We start from the raw sequence: 20236 nt of genomic DNA on the forward strand, positions 1-20236 counted from the left end.
ATACTTGCAGCCGGAGGGCGCTCTGTACACCTTTAGGCCACAAATTCATATAAAGAAGAAAAGGAACTAAGAACTAATGGCATGTCTTCTAGAGATCGCTAACCATGGCTTTAACATCCAAATAAACACTTTTCAAGACTATAAATACACGATTGAGACGATGAATGCATGTATTGCGTGGCCGCATTAGCGGATAATGAGCTGAATCACAGACTTCTGACATGGCTCTCTTTTCATACAGATTACATAAACACAGAATGTTTGTTTTCGATTTGCCTTGCATGATTTAAAACCTGACATCTCAACGTTTCTTTAGACATAAGTGTCATTTTTTTGTCATTAGTATTCATAAGTTATAGTTCATTTTCTGAGAACTATCAGATTGGACTTCGTCCAGAGGGAGAGGAGAGATCACGCATCATGTTAGTTTTCTTTATTTTACAAAAAGCACAACATTGTGTTTTTTACTCTGAGTGTACACAAATAAAAGAAGACATTCTATAGTTTCAATTGATATATTACTTATGTCTCTATGACAAGAAATGACGGAGTATTTTAAGTCTGTTTTGCTGCAATGTGAAATAAATCCTGCAAAACGCGCCGGCGCGTTTTCTGACCTCAGGGAGTTAACCACAGTTAAAAAAAAATAAAATAAATAAGACAACATTAAAACAATCAACACAAAAGCCGTTCTAAATAGAAAGGTCTTCAGATCTGCTTTAAAAGAGTCCAGGCTCTGTACTGCTCTCAGCTCGTTGGGGAGGTTGTTCCAGAGCCGAGGCGCAGCTGAGCAGAAGTGGTGGGGATCTGAAGAAGCAGATGGCCTGATGATCTGAGGGTACGAGTAGAGGATTGCAGAGTGATAAGTTCTTGTAGATATGGTGGTGCTTGTCCGGTGATGCATTTATGTGTGAGCAAGAGGATTTTGTAATCAATCTGGGATGAAGCAGGGAGCCAGTGAAGTGAGTATAGAATGGGGGTTATGTGTTCATATTTACAGATTTGATGTAGAGTTGCGTGTCATCAGCATAACAGTGGAAGGACATTCCATGTCTGTTTATGACACGAGCGAGGGGAAGCATGTAGAGAATGAATAGGATGGGGCCAAGAACCGACCCCTGCAGAACACCACATACTGAACTTTTAATGACAACATTCATGTTAGAAAGATTCAAACACTTCTGCATATTTAGATTTGCAGTTAAACTATGAAATGATACATAATGTTCTTTTCTAACAGAAGCTCAGTAAAGGGAAGTTTGAGAAACTTCATACTGATTTTCAACATCAGATCAAACTAAATATTTACGTATTTTACATTTGTTTCATATCTGCTTCACAATTTCCAGGAGTGTTACCAGAATTTAGGCATTTTCAATACAGTTTACAACATTGCTAATTTTAGGAATAAACTGTAAGCACCAAAATGTATGAAGTAAATTAACTTTCCAGAATGGCTGACAGGGTTGTGAGTGCAACTTGAGCAAAATCTCTTCTTACAGTAACTTTGGTAACAGGGTTGATGAATGCAGTAACTCATTTGTGTAAAAACTGAGACAATGGATTGAGACTATTTTCTTGTCCTCCCATCATGCTGTAGAAAAGAGCCCAGATGATGTCACTTACTGGGCGTCACAGTTTTAAGAAATCCTCTGGTTTTAAAAGGAGGAAAATCATGTCAGAAGTAACAGGGTTGAGTAAATGTGTTATTATCAGTGTCCTACATGATTCAAAGATGCAGTCAGTCTAGACTTTGAGCATGTGAACTTTCTACAGACACAGCAATGTCAAGATGTGACTTTTTTTAAAACATAAATAACGAATAATAATCACTCAAATCTTTAAATATACAATCTACTCTACTTTACTGCAAACTTCACTTGATCTTGTGTTTCTGGTGTCCCACATTCACATGTGCATGAAAGGAAGTCAGTGGAAGGAGAAGTCTGCTGTGAACGGCCCTTAATAATTACACAGTTTTTAGGAAAATTAATTAAATATCAACCTAAAACTTTGATGTCAAAATATGGCTGTTAATATCACATTAGATCATTTTGTCATTGATCAAATATATTACTCAAAATATTTCAGAGCAATGTTTTTTATTTTCTTAATATTATTTATAAATTATTAAGAATTATTTAAGGGAAGGTGGCAGAGCAGCTATTTGGGAAATTCTGTAGCCAGAAGACATCAATTCAGTGCTGATTGTCTTAATTCAGTAAATCTTGATGTAAAAACATTTGAAATTGGAGTCAGATTAAATGAGCAGCTAAAGTAAAATTGAGACTAAATTCTAAAATTAAGTGAACTTCACAGGAGCGCTGAAAAGGCGTACACACATTATACCTTCACCAGACCACTGGATTCTGTCGCTGGAACGACAGCTGGTCCTTTACGATTGGAAGATTAATGTTAAAGTTTCAGGGACATATGCAACAAAATGATCGTAATGTTTTGTAGCAGTTGTCTATCACAACAAGTCTCAATTTTATGACCTTTAACTTCACATTTCTCTCTTTAAATTATTTTGATATACTGAAAATTATATGAATATTTCTCTTATTTCAGACCTGATGGAAGAAAGCAAGGAGAGTGAAGAATTAAAGACATTTCTAAAGAAAAGAGCCAAGAAGTATTTCACCTGCAGTCAGTGTGGAAAGAGTTTCTCAAAACATTATCTTGAGATTCACATGAGAGTTCATACAGGAGAGAAGCCGTTCACATGTGATCAGTGTGGAAAAAGTTACTCAACCAAACAACATCTTGAGGTTCACATGAGAGTTCATACTGGAGAGAAGCCATTCACATGTGATCAGTGCGGGAAGAGCTGCACGCGATCATCACACCTTAAAGAGCACATGAGGATCCACACCGTAGAGAGACCGTTCACATGTGATCAGTGTGACAAAACATTTCGTGGGAAATCAGCCTTAAAGAAACACCTGACAGTTCATACAAAGGAGAAGCCACATTCATGTTCTGTGTGTGAAAAGAGTTTTTCACAGCTGTATAGTTTACAAGAACATCAGAAAACACACACTGGTGTGAGAGAGTACATGTGCTTTGAGTGTGAGAATACTTTTACTACAGCAACCCATTTAAAACAGCACCAGAGAATTCACACTGGAGAAAAACCTTACAAGTGTTCACACTGTGACAAGAGATTCAGTCAGTCAACACATCTGAAAACACATGAGAAGATCCACACTGGAGAAAAACCTTACAAGTGTTCACACTGTGACAAGAGATTCAGTCAGTTAGCACATCTGAAAAGACATGAAATGATCCACACTGGAGAGAAACCTTACAAGTGTTCACATTGTGACAAGAGATTCAGTCAGCCAACAAATCTGAAAACACATGAGAGGATCCACACTGGAGAAAAACCTTACAAGTGTTCACACTGTGACAAGAGATTCAATAAGTCTTCATCTCTGAAACCACACGAGAGGATCCACAGCAGAGAGAAGCGGCACACGTGTGATCAGTGTGGAAAGAGTTTCTCTTTTAAAAACCACCTGAAGATACACATGAAGATCCACATCGCCACACTCTGAAATCAATTACATTTACATTTAGTCATTTAGCAGACGCTTTTATCCAAAGCGACTTACAAATGAGAATAGTAGAATCAATCAAATCAACATGAGAACAACAGTACATAAGTGCTGAGTGAAGTCACAGTTATGACAGTGAAGTGCTCGTAGCAAGAATAATTTTTAATACACAAATATATGGAAGGAAAATAGAAATCAAGATAAGTGCTATTACTGGGTCAAGTGCTGGCGAAAAAAAACAAACGTCTTTAGCATTTTTTTTGAAAATGGCTAAAGATTCAGCTGCTTGGATAGAGCGTGGCAGGTCATTCCACCAGCCAGGAACAGACCCGGAGAAGGTCCGTGAGAGTGATTTTGTGCCCCTTTGTGATGGCACCACAAGACGCCGTTCACTTGCAGAACGGCAGTTTCTGGAGGGCGCATAAGTCTGAAGTAGTGAGTTAAGATATAGCGGTGCAGAGCCAGCGGTCGTTCTGTAGGCAAACATCAGAGCCTTGAATTGGATGCGAGCAGCTACTGGTAGCCAATGCAGACTGATGAAGAGAGGAGTGAAGTGCGTTCTCTTTGGTTCGTTGAAGACCAGTCTTGCTGCAGCATTCTGGATCAGTTGTAGAGGTTTGACAGTGCATGCTGGAAGGCCAGCCAAGAGAGCATTACAGTAGTCCAGTCTGAATAGAACAAGAGCTTGGACAAGAATTTGTGTGGAATGCTCCGATAGGAAGGGTCTAATCTTCCTGATGTTGTACAAGGCAAATCTGAAAAAAATGTGAAGCATAAAGAATCATCCATCACCACTCCAAGGTTCCTGGCTGTCCTGGAAGGAGTAATGGTTGATGACCCAAGTTGAATTGAAAGGTTATGACGAAGTGTTGGGTTGGCCCCGACCACAAGCAGTTCCGTTTTTGCAAGGTTGAGTTGAAGGTGGTGGTCCTTCATCCAGGCAGAAATGGCTGTCAGGCAGGCTGCGATGCGACCAGCAACCGTAGGATCATCTGGTTGGAATGAGAGGTAGAGTTGTGTGTCTTCAGCATAACAGTGATAACAGGAGAAACCATGATCCTGAATGACAGATGATAAGTAGTTCATCTTTGTGCTGAGAAAAAATGTCTCTTCTGTGCAAGTTAGATACAGCCAAATCTCTCCTCTCCACCTATAGTTGGCGCTGTTGTTCTGTTGCTGCTGTTGAATTATCCAGGTTGTGGATGAGGAGCAACCGTGAAATGCCTCATTCATTCATAGTTAGCCGTTTCTCAATATGCGTTCTTGTCTATACTTGTGTGAAACGTCATCAGTCGCTGTCCAAGTACTGTCCCGATTCAAAGTGCACATCTAGCCAAGTACAGTTCAAATCCCCAGATGTGTTCTTGATCTGCCCCTTTTATTGAGGATGCATCAAGAGGTGACTTGCACAGACTTGAGACAGCCAGCTATCCCAGAATGCATCTCGCACTAACCAGTAAGCGTCAATAGTAATTTAAACATATTACTGTTTTTATGTCATGATATGTAGTATTAAGAGTTTTCAGGCAAGAGTGTACTGGTTTAAAGCTCAAATTTGTTTATTGATAAAGAGTAGCACCTATTTGGAGTTGTGAGATCCAGGCGATCACCGGGCGCTCATGTACCCACTGAGAACAGCCTAACCTCGGCTAATCCTTCTGATGTTTGCCACTGACTCTGATGTCTCTGTAATGGTTAAATATAATATAATTCATCTTTTGTAAATCTAATGGGTGATCTTTGGTCTTATAAATCTATAATTTGTTTAACTAAAAGTGAAATCTCATAACTTATAGTTTGCTGTTGTAGCCTACTAGAGCGCTGACTTTGTATGTTTGACTGAATCGTTTGCTTTTTTTTTTAATTGTAGCTTCTTATACCTTTTGCTAATACTTTTATCATGGGTATTTGGCTATTGTTGGCCATTAAAACTGACATGTAACAAAAAGAGTCAGGGGGGTGTTTTATATTTGCAGACTATATGCACATATTGCCACATATGTTTAATATTTTTTTTAAATAGAAATGAAAAGAGGAAGAACTGTGTTTTATAGTTAGTTTGGTAATAACTATACATGCAGTGAGGATTGCCTAAATAAGGCAGGCTACACAAATAAATAAATAAATTGTATTTTCATATACGATCATCATTTCACTTTCTCTTAAAACTTTTTAACTGCCTATTTTGGGGCATAATTAGAAATGAGCCGATTCAGGGTGTGTGGCCCTTTTAAATCTCATGCTCCACGCCCCAAGAGCTCGCGCTTGCCTTAAACAACATAAAAAAAGTTCACACAGCTAATATAACCCTCAAAATGGATCTTTACAAAGTGTTCGTCATGCAGCATGTCTAATCACGTAAGTACAGTGTTTATTTTGATGTTTACATTGATTCTGAATGAGTTTGAGGCTGTGCTCCATGGCTAATGGGCTAATGCTACACTGTTGGAGAGATTTATAAAGAATGAAGTTGTGTTTATGAATTATACAAATGAAAATAACAACGGCTCTCTTGTCTCCGTGAATACAGTAAGAAACGATGGTAACTTTAACCACATTTAACAGTACATTAGCAACATGCTAACGAAACATTTAGAAAGACAATTTACAAATATCATTAAAAATATCATGTTATCATGGATCATGTCAGTTATTATTGCTCCATCTGCCATTTTTTGCTATTGTCCTTGCTTGCTTACCTAGTCTGATGATTCAGCTGTGCACATCCAGACGTTCTGCCCTTGTCTAATGCCTTTCATAATGTTGGGAACATGGGCTGGCATATGCAAATATTGGGGGCGTACACCCCGACTGTTACGTAACAGTCGGTGTTATGTTGAGATTCGCCTGTTCGGAGGACTTTTAAACAAATTAGATTTATATAAGAAGGAGGAAACAATGGTGTTTGAGACTCACTGTATGTCTTTTCCATGTACTGAACTCTTGTTATTCAACTATGCCGAGGTAAATTCAATTTTTGAATCTAGGGCACCTTTAAAAGAAAGTGTCTTGTATTTTGTGTTCGAAAATTTAATGTCTTAAACTGTCGATCCTGTTACTGAGCTATTAATTAGGGTTTTCACAATAGTTGGATATTTACATCCACTATGAGAGGTTATTGCGTCCGAGCAGATGAACGCTGGATGATTCAGTTACTTGGTTGTAAACTAAATGACTCTTTATAATTCCCTATAAATTAATTATTTAATTTGAGCTGATTTTGGTCCTACAGTATGGTCTTTGCCACCATGCTGCAGCTCAGTTTCAGGGTCTTGGCAATCTTCTTATAGCCTACGCCATCTTTATGGAGAGCAACAATTCTTTTTTCAGATCTTCTGAGGGTTCTTTGCCATGAGGTGCCATGTTGAACTTCCAGTGACCAGTATGAGAGAGTGAGAGCGATAACACCATATTTAACACACCTGCTCCCCATTCACACCTGAGACTTTGTAACATTGAGTCACATGACACTGGCAAGAGAAAATGGCTAATTGGGCCCAATTTGTACATTTTCACTTAGTGGTGTACTCACTTTTGTGGCCAATGGTTTAGAAATTAATGGCTGTGTGTTGAGTTATTTTGAGGGGACAGCAAATTTACACTGTTATTCAAGCTATACACTCACTACTTTACATTGTATTGTAAGTTGTTTGTAACTATTTCTGAGTGTTTTTTGAAGTGTGTTTCAGGTCATTGTCCTGCTGGAATACCCATGACCTCTGGTGGAGACTTTTTTATGCCTTTGTGTCAGCAGTGGGTAACAATCCTTTGTTGTAATTGTCCATTAATTTTGCTCTTCCTTCCATGTCCAGGGAGGTTAGCTACAGTGCCATGGGCTGTAAACCTCTTGATGATATTGCCATACTTTCATGAGCTGTATGCTCTAATCAACAAATTTAAAAAAAAACATTTTGAAATGTTTTACTTTACATGTAGTGAATCTAGTATAAATGAAAGTTTCATTTTTTAAAAAAAATTTACAATGAAAAAATGAACTTTTTCACGATATTCTAATTATATGACCAGCACCTGTATACCCGGGCTTGATGGCACGCTGTCTTTCCGCGCTCACGGGCAAAGAATTATCTTTGAAAGGCTTGCACACTCAACAGAACGTGGGGAAATGACATACACCCGGGCCTTAACCACTCCAAATTGTAGTGGACTGGAGCTGACATCTGACTTTGGGAAAAATACCCCCAATGTCCCCCATGTTATTATGTCTTGCCATGTTGTTTTAACTGTTGCTGGTTGATGTAAGAGGCATTCTGGGATACCTGGCTGTCTCAAGTCCCCTCTCGACGCATCCTCAATAAAAGTCGGATCAAGAACACATCCAGGGATTTGAACTGTACTTGGCTAGATGTGAACTTTGAATTGGATCAGTACTTGGGCAGCAGCTGATGATGTTTCAAAAACAGATAAGAACACACAAGAACACATATTAAAAATGGATAACTAATGAATGAATGAGGCATTTATATAGCACTTTACTATGTACTACTGTACACCGTAAGTGCTTCACAATCACATCAGGGGTCACTCCTCAACCACAACCTGGATAATTCAACAGCAGACACAGAGCAACAGCACCAAGATCAAATCTTGATAAAGAAAGCACCTATTTGAAAATTTGATCTGACGTTGTCGGAGTTGTGAGATCCAGATGATCACTGGGCGTTCAGCGCTCATGTACTCCACCAAAAGCAGCCTTACATCGGCTAGTCCTTCTGATGTTTGCCGCTGACTCTGATGACTCTGTGGTGGTTAAACATGAGATATAATTCATCTTTTGTATATGTAACAGGCAATATTTAGTCTCATTAAGCTATAATTTGTTCCCTGGAAAATTGTTTTGGCTGAGGGTAAAGTAAAGTTTCATAAGTTTATATATTTAGGCTATTTAACTTTACCGTTGTAGTCTATTAGAGTGCTGACTTTGAACGTTTGACTGAACTGTTTGCTTCAATTTTTATTGTAGCTTCTTATACCTGTAAATGTAAATTTACCTTTTGCTTATGTTTTTATAATGGCTGTTATTGATCATTAAAACTGACATTTAACAAAATGAGACAGAGTTGTGTTTTATGATTGCAAACTATATTATATATTAAATGTAAATGAAAAGAGGAAGTTTTATAGTTCTGGTTTATACCATTCTGGTGTTTTATAGTTTGTTTGGTTGTAAATATACATGTAGTGAAGATAATCATTGACTGTGTTGCCTGAACCACATGCATGGGTATTAATATGTCTAAAATATATATATACAGAGATAACTGGAGTGGCCAGAATATCAAATGTCAAGTGTCCCCAAAGGCGACAGCAGCAAGGAACTCAAACTCCAACAGGTGACATCAGGTGACAAACAGGTGTTAAAATTGAGAAAAAAAACCTTGGGAGAAACCAGGCTTAGTCGGGGGGCCAGTTCTCCTCTGGCGAACAGTGTTTTGTTATGATTCAGGTAACTATCATAAGTCCGATAGGATCACAACATTTAAAGTATTTAATCCAGTTGAGGATCGTATTCATCACGCCGGTATGAACGGTTTGTTGAGGAACTGTGCTACTGGCTGTCGTGTTGATGATTTCTTCACAATGGATGATCTAGTTGCCTCGATCTCTGCTGATACTTCAGGGCTGCGTTGTGGTCGTGTCAAGGTGCAGGTCCTCGATCTCACCTGAAAACAGCCCGGATCTGGTTGACTACGGTAAACCTCGGGATAAACAGAGAGACTAATATTAGCGTAGATGCCATTCTTCTTCTGATGTAACGAGTACATCTGGTGTTATAGTAAGTGTTCCCGGTTCCGGCTGACCTAATTTATGCAGCCTAATAATCCTTCAACGGATTTGAAATATAAATTGATAATGTGTTATGTGTATGCCAGGTTAGAGAGATGCATTTTTAGTCTAGATTTAAACTGACAGAGTGTGTCTGCATCCCGAACAATGCTAGGAAGATTGTTCCAGAGTTTGGGTGCCAAATAGGAGAAGGATCTACCGCCTGCAGTTGATTTTAATATTCTAGGTATTATCAGCTGGCCTGAATTCTGAGATCGCAATAAACGTGAAGGACTATAATGCATTAAGAGCTCGCTCAGGTACTGGGGGGCTAAACCATTTAGTGCTTTGTAAGTAATTAGCAAGATTTTAAAATCTATACAATGTTTAACAGGAAGCCAATGCAGTGATGACAGAACTGGGCTAATATGGTCATACTTCCTAGTTCTAGTAAGAACTCTGGCTGCTGCATTTTGTACGAGCTGTAGTTTATTTATCAAGCGAGCAGAACAACCACCCAGTAGAGCGTTACAGTAATCTAGCCTTGAGGTCATGAACGCATGAACTAACTGTTCTGCATTCTTCATTGAGAGCATATGTCGTAGTTTAGATATATTTCTAAGATGGAAGAATGTGGTTTTACAGATGCTAGTAACATGGCCTTCAAATGAAAGATTGGTATCAAAGAGCACACCCAGGTTCCTAACTGACGACGAAGACTTAACAGAGCAGCCATCAAGTGTTAGACAGTATTCTAGGTTATTATGTGAAGAAGTTTTTGGTCCAAAAATTAGAATCTCTGTTTTTTCTGAATTTAGTAGTAGGAAATTACTGGTCATCCAGTTTTTTATATCAGCTATACATTCTGTTAATTTAGCGAATTGGTAAGTTTCATCAGGGCGCGAAGAAATATAGAGCTGAGTATTGCATGGTTATCAATTTTTCTCTAATATTATCAATCTTTCAAGTAAAGAAGTTCAAAAAGTCATTACTGCTGTGCTCTTTGGAAACATCAGAAGTTGAAGCTTTATTTCTTGTTAATTTAGCCACTGTATCAAATAAATACCTAGGGTTGTGTTTATTTTCTTCTAAGAGTTTTGAAAAATAGGCAGATCTAGCAGTTTTTAAGGCCTTTCTGTACTCAATCATTTTCTCTCTCCACGAAATGCGAAATACTTTTTTTTTCTTCCAGCTGCACTCCATTTTTCTAGCTGCTGTTTTTAGGGCCAGAGTGTGCTCATTGTACCATGGCATTGGATTAATTTCCTTAATCTTTTTTAAACGCAAAGGAGCAACTGAGTCTAATGTGCTGGAAAAGACAGGCAATAGTTTCTGTTGCAACATCGAGGTCCTCTAAGCTGTCTGGTATGCTAAGGCGATGAAACTGATCAGGAAGATTATTTATAAAGCAATCTTTAGTGGTAGAAGTGATGGTTCTACCATATTTATGGCAGGGAGGCAGTTTAGCCTCTTTGACTAAATGTAGTATACATGAGACTAGATAATGATCTGAGATGTCGTCACTCTGCTGCAGAATTTCAACGGCGTCAATATCGATTCCATGTGACAATATTAGATCTAAAGTATGATTACGACAATGAGTGGGTCCTGACATGTGTTGTCTAACACCAATAGAGTTTAGAATGTCTGTAAATGCCAATCCCAATGAGTCTTTTTTATTATCTACATGGATATTAAAATCACCAACAACAAGGACTTTATCTGCAGCTAGTACTAATTCTGATAGAAAATCGGCAATTTCTTTGATAAAGTCTGTATGGTGTCCTGGTGGCCTGTATACAGTAGCCAGCACAAATGTCAACTTACATAATGTCACGTAAAGCACCATCACTTTGAAGGAATTATATTTGAAAGACTTCTGGCTGATACTGTAAATATTACTATAAATTACAGCAACACCTCCCCCTTTGCCTTTCTGACGAAGATTGTGTCGATAATCATAACCTTGAGGGCTACACTCTTAACCCGGATTAGTTGACATTACTAGAAATTTGCGTGGAAACCCGTTGCACTAAACCATTTTAGTTTTTACACAGGATGAAACTAAACAGGTTAAGTTGTATGAACATAGAATCTTAAGCGGTGCAGTAGACAAATCAAGTTAACATTAGTAGTCTTTACTAAAATTCATTAGTTCACATTATTAATGTTTTTGAGCATACTTTTTATAAAATAACTATTGAGTTAAACAAATGATTTTAAGTAGAAATAAATGTTATATTTAAGTAATGTCTTATAATTTAAATTATACTACTAAGATTGAAATTTTATGTATTAATTAAAAGAAATTAAACAACATTTTAACAAACATGTTTTTTTTATTATTGTTGAAAAACAGGTAACACTGCAATGTACTCAACTTCTCAAACTTGCCTATTTTTTTGCTTGTTAATTGTTAATTGTTCAGAGGAACATACATTATTCAACAATATGCAGACAAGCATTAAACTGGATGAAAATAAAGTGAAAAGACAACACATGCACACATTCCTGCACACTGTTGACAACTTTTGAGTTGACAACTGTTACTTGTATCAATAGAGCAACAATATGCAGTTTTAACATACAGTACACTTTTAGTGCAGAACACTGGTAAATGTTAGAGCACTTACTGGACTGGACAATCCGAACAAGAATCTGTTCAAAGATTCACATTGTGCATCTTGAGAACAAAAAACAGGCATGGTTTCTGATACTAGCTTAGCCCTGATGGTAGTTAACAATTGTAAATGTTTTAGAGGAACACGAACACACAGTATTCAAAAATATGCAGATAGGCATTAAACTGGATAAGCATTAAAACTGGAGCCAAGCCTCAAACCAACTCTAAAAATGAAAGAAAAAGACCACGCTGACTCACGCACTGCACACTCACGCACCGCATACTCACTCACACGCACTGCACACTCACCCACGCACCGCACACTCACTCACCCACCCACCCATGCACGCACCGCACACTCACCGTTAACAACTTTTGAATTGACAACTTAACTTGTATCAGAGGAACAATATGCCATTTTAAACATCCAGTACACTTTTAGCACAGAACACTGGTAAACTTTAGAGCACTTACTGCAGTGACTGGACAATCCGAACAAGAATTCAAACAAGAGTTCAAAGATTCAAATTGTGCAAAAAAACAGCCATGGCTTCCGATGATAGATTCTCACAGTTCCTTTGTGAAAATCAAATTGTAAGTTGATTTTTCAATGTTTGTAACTTGGGTTTTAGTTCACTGTGGCCCAACATGAGAAGAACTTGTTGGATGAACTGGAATGTGTTCTTCAGTGATTTGGGGTAGTTGAGATGCAGTGCGTATGCAAGTCCAAAAAGAATGCACACAGCTTTTGGCAAGTCTTTAATGCCTTCCATCACAACTTCTCCCTCAATGATTATCTTGATTGAAGCTGGATTGAGATGAAGGGAAGATGGGAGCACAGCACCTTCATGCTCAACAAGGAGGATCCCAAAGTCAAGGTGGCGGAATGAGTGATCATCATCAGAGTCCTAACAACAGAACACATACATGACATTTTTTATTACATAACCATCAATAATGATAAACAATATAGTCTTGTAATGAGATGGACAAATGAAGGAATGTGTGAAGTAGTTGTTGAATATGACTGCTGGAGTTAAAGGATTAGTTCATGATGTCAACGACATATACCAGTCTGACAGGGAAGAGAAATTGTTGAATAAAGTTATTTTTTTGTTTTGTTTTTGCACACAAAGTATTCTGGTCACTTCATAATATTAAGGTTGAACCACTGTAGTCACGTGAACTATTTTAATGTCTTTACTACCTTTCTGGACCTCAAAAGGTGCAATGATGTTGCTGCCTATGTGTGGTTCAGTAACCCTCAGATTTTATCAAAAAATATCAAATTTTTTTGTTCAGACAATGAAGGTGATGAACATGAGGGTGAGTAATTAATGACAGAAAATGAGAAAATAAGATACTTACAAAGCAAGCCTTGAAGAAGTCCATGGGGTTGTCACCAAGTACTATCGGGAGCCCCTGAGCACCAGTGACCTAATATCAGTTGGCTCTTGAGTCTGTTGGGTAGTTAAAAAAAAAAAAAGTTACATAGCAAGAATAGCAAGAAATGATCTACAAGAAAACTGAACAACAAAGCACAATTTTGATTGTATTGGACAACCAAAATAGAATCACTTATTGTGACATGTTTTCATGATTTAAACCATAAAGAACAATGCAACAATACAAGTGTATAATGGATATGGACCAACCTTGGTTTGTTGTAAAAGCTGCATCAACAGCTGTCCAACATTCCCTCTCTTAGATCGAAAGATCTCAATTAGACGAAGACTGTGTCGATCAATGCTTTCATAGAATTCCTGCTTGAGGTTCTTTCCCACAATCCTGTTGAATTCCAAGAAAACCTGCAAAATAAGAGAAAAATACAGAGCTGTACATTTAAAAACTAAATTATACTGAGATTTAAGGCACCTGTATTGTGTGTGAGAAATAATTAAAGGGGTACTTCACACAAACATAATTTTCTCATCATTTACACACCCTTATGCTGTCCCAGATGAATTTCTTAATTTCTTCAGATGAAAGGAAACATTTTCAGAAATAATTTCTGTAAGCTTATGTAATGTAAGTGTATGGGACCCCCAATAGATGCTTCAAAAACCACACAAAGTGAACATGATGGTAATCCAAACAAATCCACAAGACATTGATTCATCATCTGTGGTTGTGTGGATTATCGTGTTTGCTTTGTGTGGTTTTTAAAGCGTCAACTTTCGGGGTCCTGTATACTTGGATTAAATTGACTTGAATTGTTAAATTGATTAACAATTTTTCTAAAATTATTGAATATCTGAAGAAAGAAGATCATATACATCTGTGAGAGCATAAGGGTGTATTAACGACACTGAAAAATGACATCAATCAATAAAGATTGATAAGTTAGAAAGAAGAGAAGTTATAGCACTCTTGAACATACCTGATCTTCTGTAAAAAGAGCAGGCCAGCGTTCTACCATCTGGCTTATGGCAGGCTCGGACTCCACCACTTCTTTTCTTCTTAGTGCAAACGTAAGGTCCATCTTCTCTTTCACAAGTCGTCCGTTTGGTGTTCTTTTCTGCATTTCATCCACCAAAACTTTGCGTGCATCCTCGAGGCCTGTCTGATCAATTCCATCTGGAAAGTTGGGCAAGTAGTTGAGTTCACCTTTCTTTGCCTTCTTTATATTTTTGTTAGCTGGTTCTCCTGGGGTTGAATGCCCTCCACGCTTACCAGCATTTACCGCAACATCAAGACATCCCGATTGTCTGCGTTTTGAACGGTAGTTAGCCATTTTATATTTTAAACTATTCTTCCAACCAGTACAGCGACTGGTTGAGCCTTTTTCCTGGAGACAGGGGTGCTTGTTTATCAGTGCTGCTGCAACACTTTCAAACTGAGCATTGTTTGGGTATGGTGTGAAGCCATACATGCTCTCTGCCAATCTTTCAAGGATCTCGTGTTTAAGATCTTTCATTACTTTAAGGTGTGTTCCATCCCTAAAATACAGATTTGCTTGCCTGAGTCTATATTCTACATCAACAGAAAAATTTGGGACCTCAAATAGCTCTGGCCACTGTGTTTGTCGCTCCTGCGATGATTGTGAGAGAATTTCTGTATCTCCTGTACTTTGGTTGTCATCGAAGCTTTCTGCAGATGCTGAGACGGGTACCAGCTCAAGTACAGGGATGACTTTGATTGTTGGTTTTTCGGGAAGATCTGCAATATCTGACAGATTGCATAGCTCGTAATTAAAGTCAGGATCTTTGTATTGGAGGCTGCAGTTGTAATCAAGTCCCAGCAATTCTTTAATATTGCTTATCAATTCCTCCACTGTAGCTGGCCTCCTATTCAGTGTGACCTTTCTTATATCTGCCTCAGTGAGAATGACCCTCAGTGTCATCTTCTGGTCTGCCATCACTAAAAAACAAACAAACAAACAAAACATTAAAAATAAGGTATAGGGGAAGGTTAAATTACATAAATTCTTTTTCTTAAAGATATAGTGCATATTTAAGAAACAGTTTGGGACTATGAAAAAAAACAAACTGAAGTGTGACCATTTAGGCTATGAATGACTGCATCAGAAACACTCATGGCTGTTTAACACAGAATATAGCGCCTGAGGGTCACTATGAAATTGTCTCTAAATCTGTATGCTGGAAGAGGGAAAACATCATTAAGCTCATTTAGTTGCACCACAGACAGAGAGGGGTTAGTGCTGTCACAGAGCTCAAATGATCTGAACTGCTCATGGTACCACGCAGTCATGTCTTTGCAGACAAAGAGGATCTCTGAGTTGACTGCCACAATCTTTTTGATCTGCTTGAATTTAGGGAGGCCAGAGCATGTACCAACAGAGAGCATCATATCAGCACAATATCTTATTCCATCTAAAAAGACAGAAGATGCAACAAGAACTGATGCAAGCTGAGGAAGTCTCTGGCAGAAAATTTGCTGGACATTCTCAGGGAAAGATGTGATCGATGATGAAGTAACCTTGTCCATTTCGACTGAGGGCTTAAAAAATGAGCTTGAGTCTAAAAAGTAAGCCATCATTTTCTGATGCTTTACAGCAAGTGTAAGAGCTACATTCCTGAAATTGTGAGCATTACGAATGACTTGTTTAAAGAATTTATGCTTTCCTTCAAAGCGCATCGTCCAGACATCCGAAAGTGGACCAAATGTCTTAATCATCTCAGGATAATGCTCAATGAAATGGTGTTTTGGGCGTAATCTGAAATCAGGGAATGTAGTTTGCAGCAGTTCCCTGTGTTCTGACACTTTGCAATCAAGAAAATGTATTGACTCTTCAGTGTGCTTTGTTGCCACCACCAACTCAACAATGTCTTTGAGGAGCAACAGAATGTTCCATGCATTGTCTCCTTCAGGCACTTTATGACCAATAAGAAGTGGGAGGAGTCTGATTAGAGCCCAGTTCTCATGGCCATTTCCACCTATGGTCCCTTTGGTAGAGAAGCCATGGGCAATAGGCTGAGGCTGGTCTGTGGAGTCATTAAAGGCATATGCAAATGTTTTGATAGCATGGTTCAGTGTTTCCAAGCTGAAATATTTCTTAGAAATCAGGTCTGAAATGCAGAGTGATAGCTCAACAGGAACAATCCCTTCCAAAAGGTCATGCAGGATGTCAGGTGGGTACCCATGAACAACATGAAAGTGCTCCAGACTGTCTGTTAACACACATTCTCCTTTCACACCATACTGTTTAGCTAAAGTCAAGTCAAGTCAAGTCAAATTTATTTATATAGCGCTTTTACAATTGGTAATTGTTTCAAAGCAGCTTTACATATTAGAAGCACAGAAAAAAAGGGAAGTGGTTAAAAATAAGCTGTACAAACAAGCGTGGTAATATGTAACATATACAAGATGGTGCTACATTAAGCCAATGTCGGCTGACTCCCAGGGGTGGAAAAACCCCCTAGGAGAAAACCCAGCGTGGGAAAAAAGTCCTAGGAGGGAAAAAACCCCTTGGAAGATATATATAATATATGTAAATGGATATGGAGATCAAAATCTGAATTATACATTTTTATTATAGAGATTAAAAATAGATTATATATATATATTTGTAAGCGGATACGGGGATTTAAAAATCTATGCAGCCAGAACTGGATCTGTAGGCCCATTGTCTCCTGGGCTGCGTTGTAGTCAGGTCCAGACACAGGTTCTCCATCTGATCTGGATACGGCCTGGATCCAGCACCCGGAAAACCTCGGGATAAGCAGAGAGACAGATATTAGCGTAGATGCCATTCTTATTCTGATGTACAGGTATATCTAGTGTTATAGGAAATGTTCTCGGTTCCGGCCGACCTAATTATTGCAGCGTAACAATCCTTTAACGGATTTGAAAAATGTTAATGTATTGATAATGTGTTATGTGTATGCAAGAGCAAAGAGATGTGTTTTTAGTCTAGATTTAAACTGACAGAGTGTGTCTGCTTCCCGAACAATGCTAGGAAGATTGTTCCAGAGTTTAGGTGCTAAATAGGAAAAGGATCTGCCGCCTTCAGTTGATTTTGATATTCTGGGTATTATCAACTGGCCTGAATTCTGAGATCGCAATAAACGTGAAGGACTATAATGCATTAAGAGCTCACTTAGGTACTGGGGAGCTAAACCATTTAGTGCTTTATAAGTAAGTAGCAAGATTTTAAAATCTATACGATGTTTAATAGGGAGCCAATGTAATGTTGACAGAACTGGGCTAATATGGTCATACTTTCTGGTTCTAGTAAGAACTCTAGCTGCCGCATTTTGGACCAACTGTAGTCTGTTTAAAAGCCGAGCAGAACAACCACCCAGTAGAGCGTTACAATAATCTACTCTTGAGGTCATGAATGCATGAACCAACTGTTCCGCATTTGTCATTGAGAGCATATGTCGTAATTTAGATATATTTTTTAGATGGAAGAAGGCGGTTTTACAGATACTAGAAACATGACTTTCAAATGAAAGATTGGTATCGAAGAGCACACCCAAGTTCCTAACTGAGGACGAAGATTTAATGGAGCACCCGTCAAGTGTTAGAGAGTATTCAAGGTTTTTTCGTGAGGAAGTTTTTGGTCCAAAGATTAGGATATCAGTTTTTTCTGAATTTAATAATAAGAAATTTCTTGTCATCCAGTTTTTAATGTCAGCTATGCATTCTGTTAGTTTTGTGAATTTGTAGGTTTCGTCAGGGCGCGAGGAAATATAGAGCTGAGTATCGTCAGCGTAGCAGTGAAAACTAACACCATGCTTCCTAATTATCTCTCCTAAGGGCAGCATGTACAGAGTGAAAAGCAACGGTCCTAGTACTGAGCCTTGTGGTACTCCATACTGAACCTGTGATCGATACGACATCTCTTCATTAATTATTACAGACTGATAACGGTCAGATAAGTACGATTTGAACCATGCCAAAGCAATTCCACTAATGCCAATATAGTTTTCAAGTCTTTTTAAAAGAATGTTGTGATCGATAGTGTCAAAAGCAGCACTGAGATCTAATAACACTAATAGAGAAATACAGCCACGATCGGATGATAAGAGTAGATCGTTTGTAACTCTAACGAGAGCAGTCTCAGTACTATGGTACGGTCTAAATCCTGACTGGAAATCCTCACAGATTCCATTTCTTTCTAAAAAGGAACACAGTTGTGATGAAACTGCCTTTTCTAGTATCTTTGACAGAAAAGGTAGATTCGAGATTGGCCTGTAATTTACTAAATCTCTCGGATCTAGTTGAGGTTTTTTAATAAGAGGTTTAATAATAGCCTGCTTAAAGGTTTTTGGCACGTATCCTAGTGTTAACGATGAATTAATTATATCAAGAAGTGGACCTACGACCTCTGGAAGCATTTCTTTCAGTAGTTTAGTCGGCATTGGGTCTAACATACATGTCGTTGATTTTGATGATTTGATAAGTTTAGATAATTCTTCCTCTCCTATAGCGGCGAATGATTCTAGTTTTACCTCAGGGACACTACAGTGCACTGTCTGAAGCGAAACTGTAGACGATTGCATGTTTTTAATTTTCTCTCTAATATTATCAATCTTGCAAGTAAAGAAGTTCATAAAGTCATTACTGCTGTGCTCTATGGAAACGTCAGCAGTTGAATCTCTGTTTCTAGTTAATTTAGCCACTGTGTCAAATAAATACCTAGGATTATGTTTGTTTTCTATTAAGAGATTTGAAAAATAAGTAGATCTAGCATTTCTTATAGCCGTTCTGTACTCAATCATTTTTTCTTTCCACGAAAGGCGAAAAACTTCTAGTTTTGTTTTCTTCCAACTACGTTCAGCTTTTCTAACAGCTCGTTTTAGAGCCCGAGTGTGCTCATCATACCACGGCGTTGGATTAGTTTCCTTAATCTTCTTTAGACGTAAAGGAGCGACTGCATCTAATGTGCTGGAAAAGAGAGAGCCAATAGTTTCTGTTGCAGCATCGAGTTCTTCTAAGTTGTCAGGTATACTAAGGCGATGAAACTGCTCGGGGAGATTATTTATAAAGCAATCTTTAGTGGTAGACGTGATGGTTCTACAATATTTATGGCTGGGTGGTGGTTTTGTAGCCTTGGCTAATTGTATTATACACGAGACTAAATAATGATCTGATATATCATCGCTCTGCGGTAGGATTTCAACAGCATCAATATCAATTCCATGCGACAGTATTAGATCTAAGGTATGATTACGACAATGAGTGGGTCCTGACACGTGTTGTCTAACTCCAATAGAGTTTAAAATGTCTGCAAATGCCAATCCAAATGCGTCTTTATTATTATCTACATGGATATTAAAATCACCAACAACAAGGACTTTATCCGCAGCCAGTACTAACTCTGATAGAAAATCAGCAAATTCTTTGATAAAGTCAGTATGGTGCCCTGGTGGCCTGTATACAGTAGCCAGCACAAATGTCAACTTACATAATGTTACATAAAGCACCATCACTTCAAAGGAATTATATTTGAAATTCTTTTGAATGATTCTGAATATATTACTATAAATTACAGCAACACCTCCCCCTTTGCCTTTCTGTCGAGGATTGTGTCGATAATCATAACCTTGAGGACTAGATTCATTTAAAGTAATGTAATCGTCTGGTTTTAGCCAGGTTTCTGTCAAACACAGCAAGTCTAGTTTATTGTCTGTGATAATTTCATTTACAATAAGTGCTTTTGAAGAAATAGATCTAATATTCAGTAACCCAAGCTTTATCATTTGTTTATCTGATTTATCTGTGATTTTCATTTTTTGAACATCAATTAAATTTTTACCCTTAAAAGGTTTCGGAAGTTTTTTGTATTTACTAGTTCGAGGTA

At 38.0% G+C, this 20236-nt stretch overlaps 2 protein-coding genes and 1 pseudogene across 2 annotated transcripts in view; 1 reads left to right on the forward strand and 2 right to left on the reverse strand.

Annotated features, from left to right (window-relative positions):
* The window catches only part of LOC125280859 (gastrula zinc finger protein XlCGF57.1-like), a 1316469-nt gene that overhangs the window by 1103883 nt on the left and 192350 nt on the right, over window positions 1-20236 (forward strand). The window contains exons 8-9 of the mRNA XM_048151736.1: window positions 2688-3397; window positions 13193-13202. Of these exons, the coding sequence (XP_048007693.1) occupies window positions 2688-3397; window positions 13193-13202 (720 nt within the window). The remainder of the gene's footprint in view (window positions 1-2687; window positions 3398-13192; window positions 13203-20236) is intronic.
* Window positions 1-20236, reverse strand: part of LOC125242807 — a 267069-nt pseudogene that overhangs the window by 137196 nt on the left and 109637 nt on the right.
* On the reverse strand, window positions 11664-16718 carry LOC125243233. Its single transcript, XM_048152719.1, has 4 exons — window positions 14348-16718; window positions 13623-13775; window positions 13336-13427; window positions 11664-12875 (listed from the first exon to the last, which is right to left on the reverse strand). The coding sequence occupies exons 1-3, from the start codon at window positions 15416-15418 to the stop codon at window positions 13377-13379; spliced, it is 1275 nt and encodes a 424-aa protein (XP_048008676.1). The 5' UTR covers window positions 15419-16718; the 3' UTR covers window positions 11664-12875; window positions 13336-13376.

Source organism: Megalobrama amblycephala, linkage group LG1 (assembly GCF_018812025.1).
Source record: "Megalobrama amblycephala isolate DHTTF-2021 linkage group LG1, ASM1881202v1, whole genome shotgun sequence".
Taxonomy (NCBI): Eukaryota; Metazoa; Chordata; class Actinopteri; order Cypriniformes; family Xenocyprididae; genus Megalobrama; species Megalobrama amblycephala.

Coding starts and splice junctions, on each gene's coding strand:
- LOC125243233 (XM_048152719.1), bottom strand. CDS start 15,418: ATGCACTATATCTTTAAGAAAAAGAATTTATGTAATTTAACCTTCCCC. Junction 13,776..14,347: donor CTCTTTTTACAGAAGATCAG/GTATGTTCAAGA, acceptor CTTATTTTGCAG/GTTTTCTTGGAATTCAACAG. Junction 13,428..13,622: donor AGCTTTTACAACAAACCAAG/GTTGGTCCATAT, acceptor ACTACCCAACAG/ACTCAAGAGCCAACTGATAT.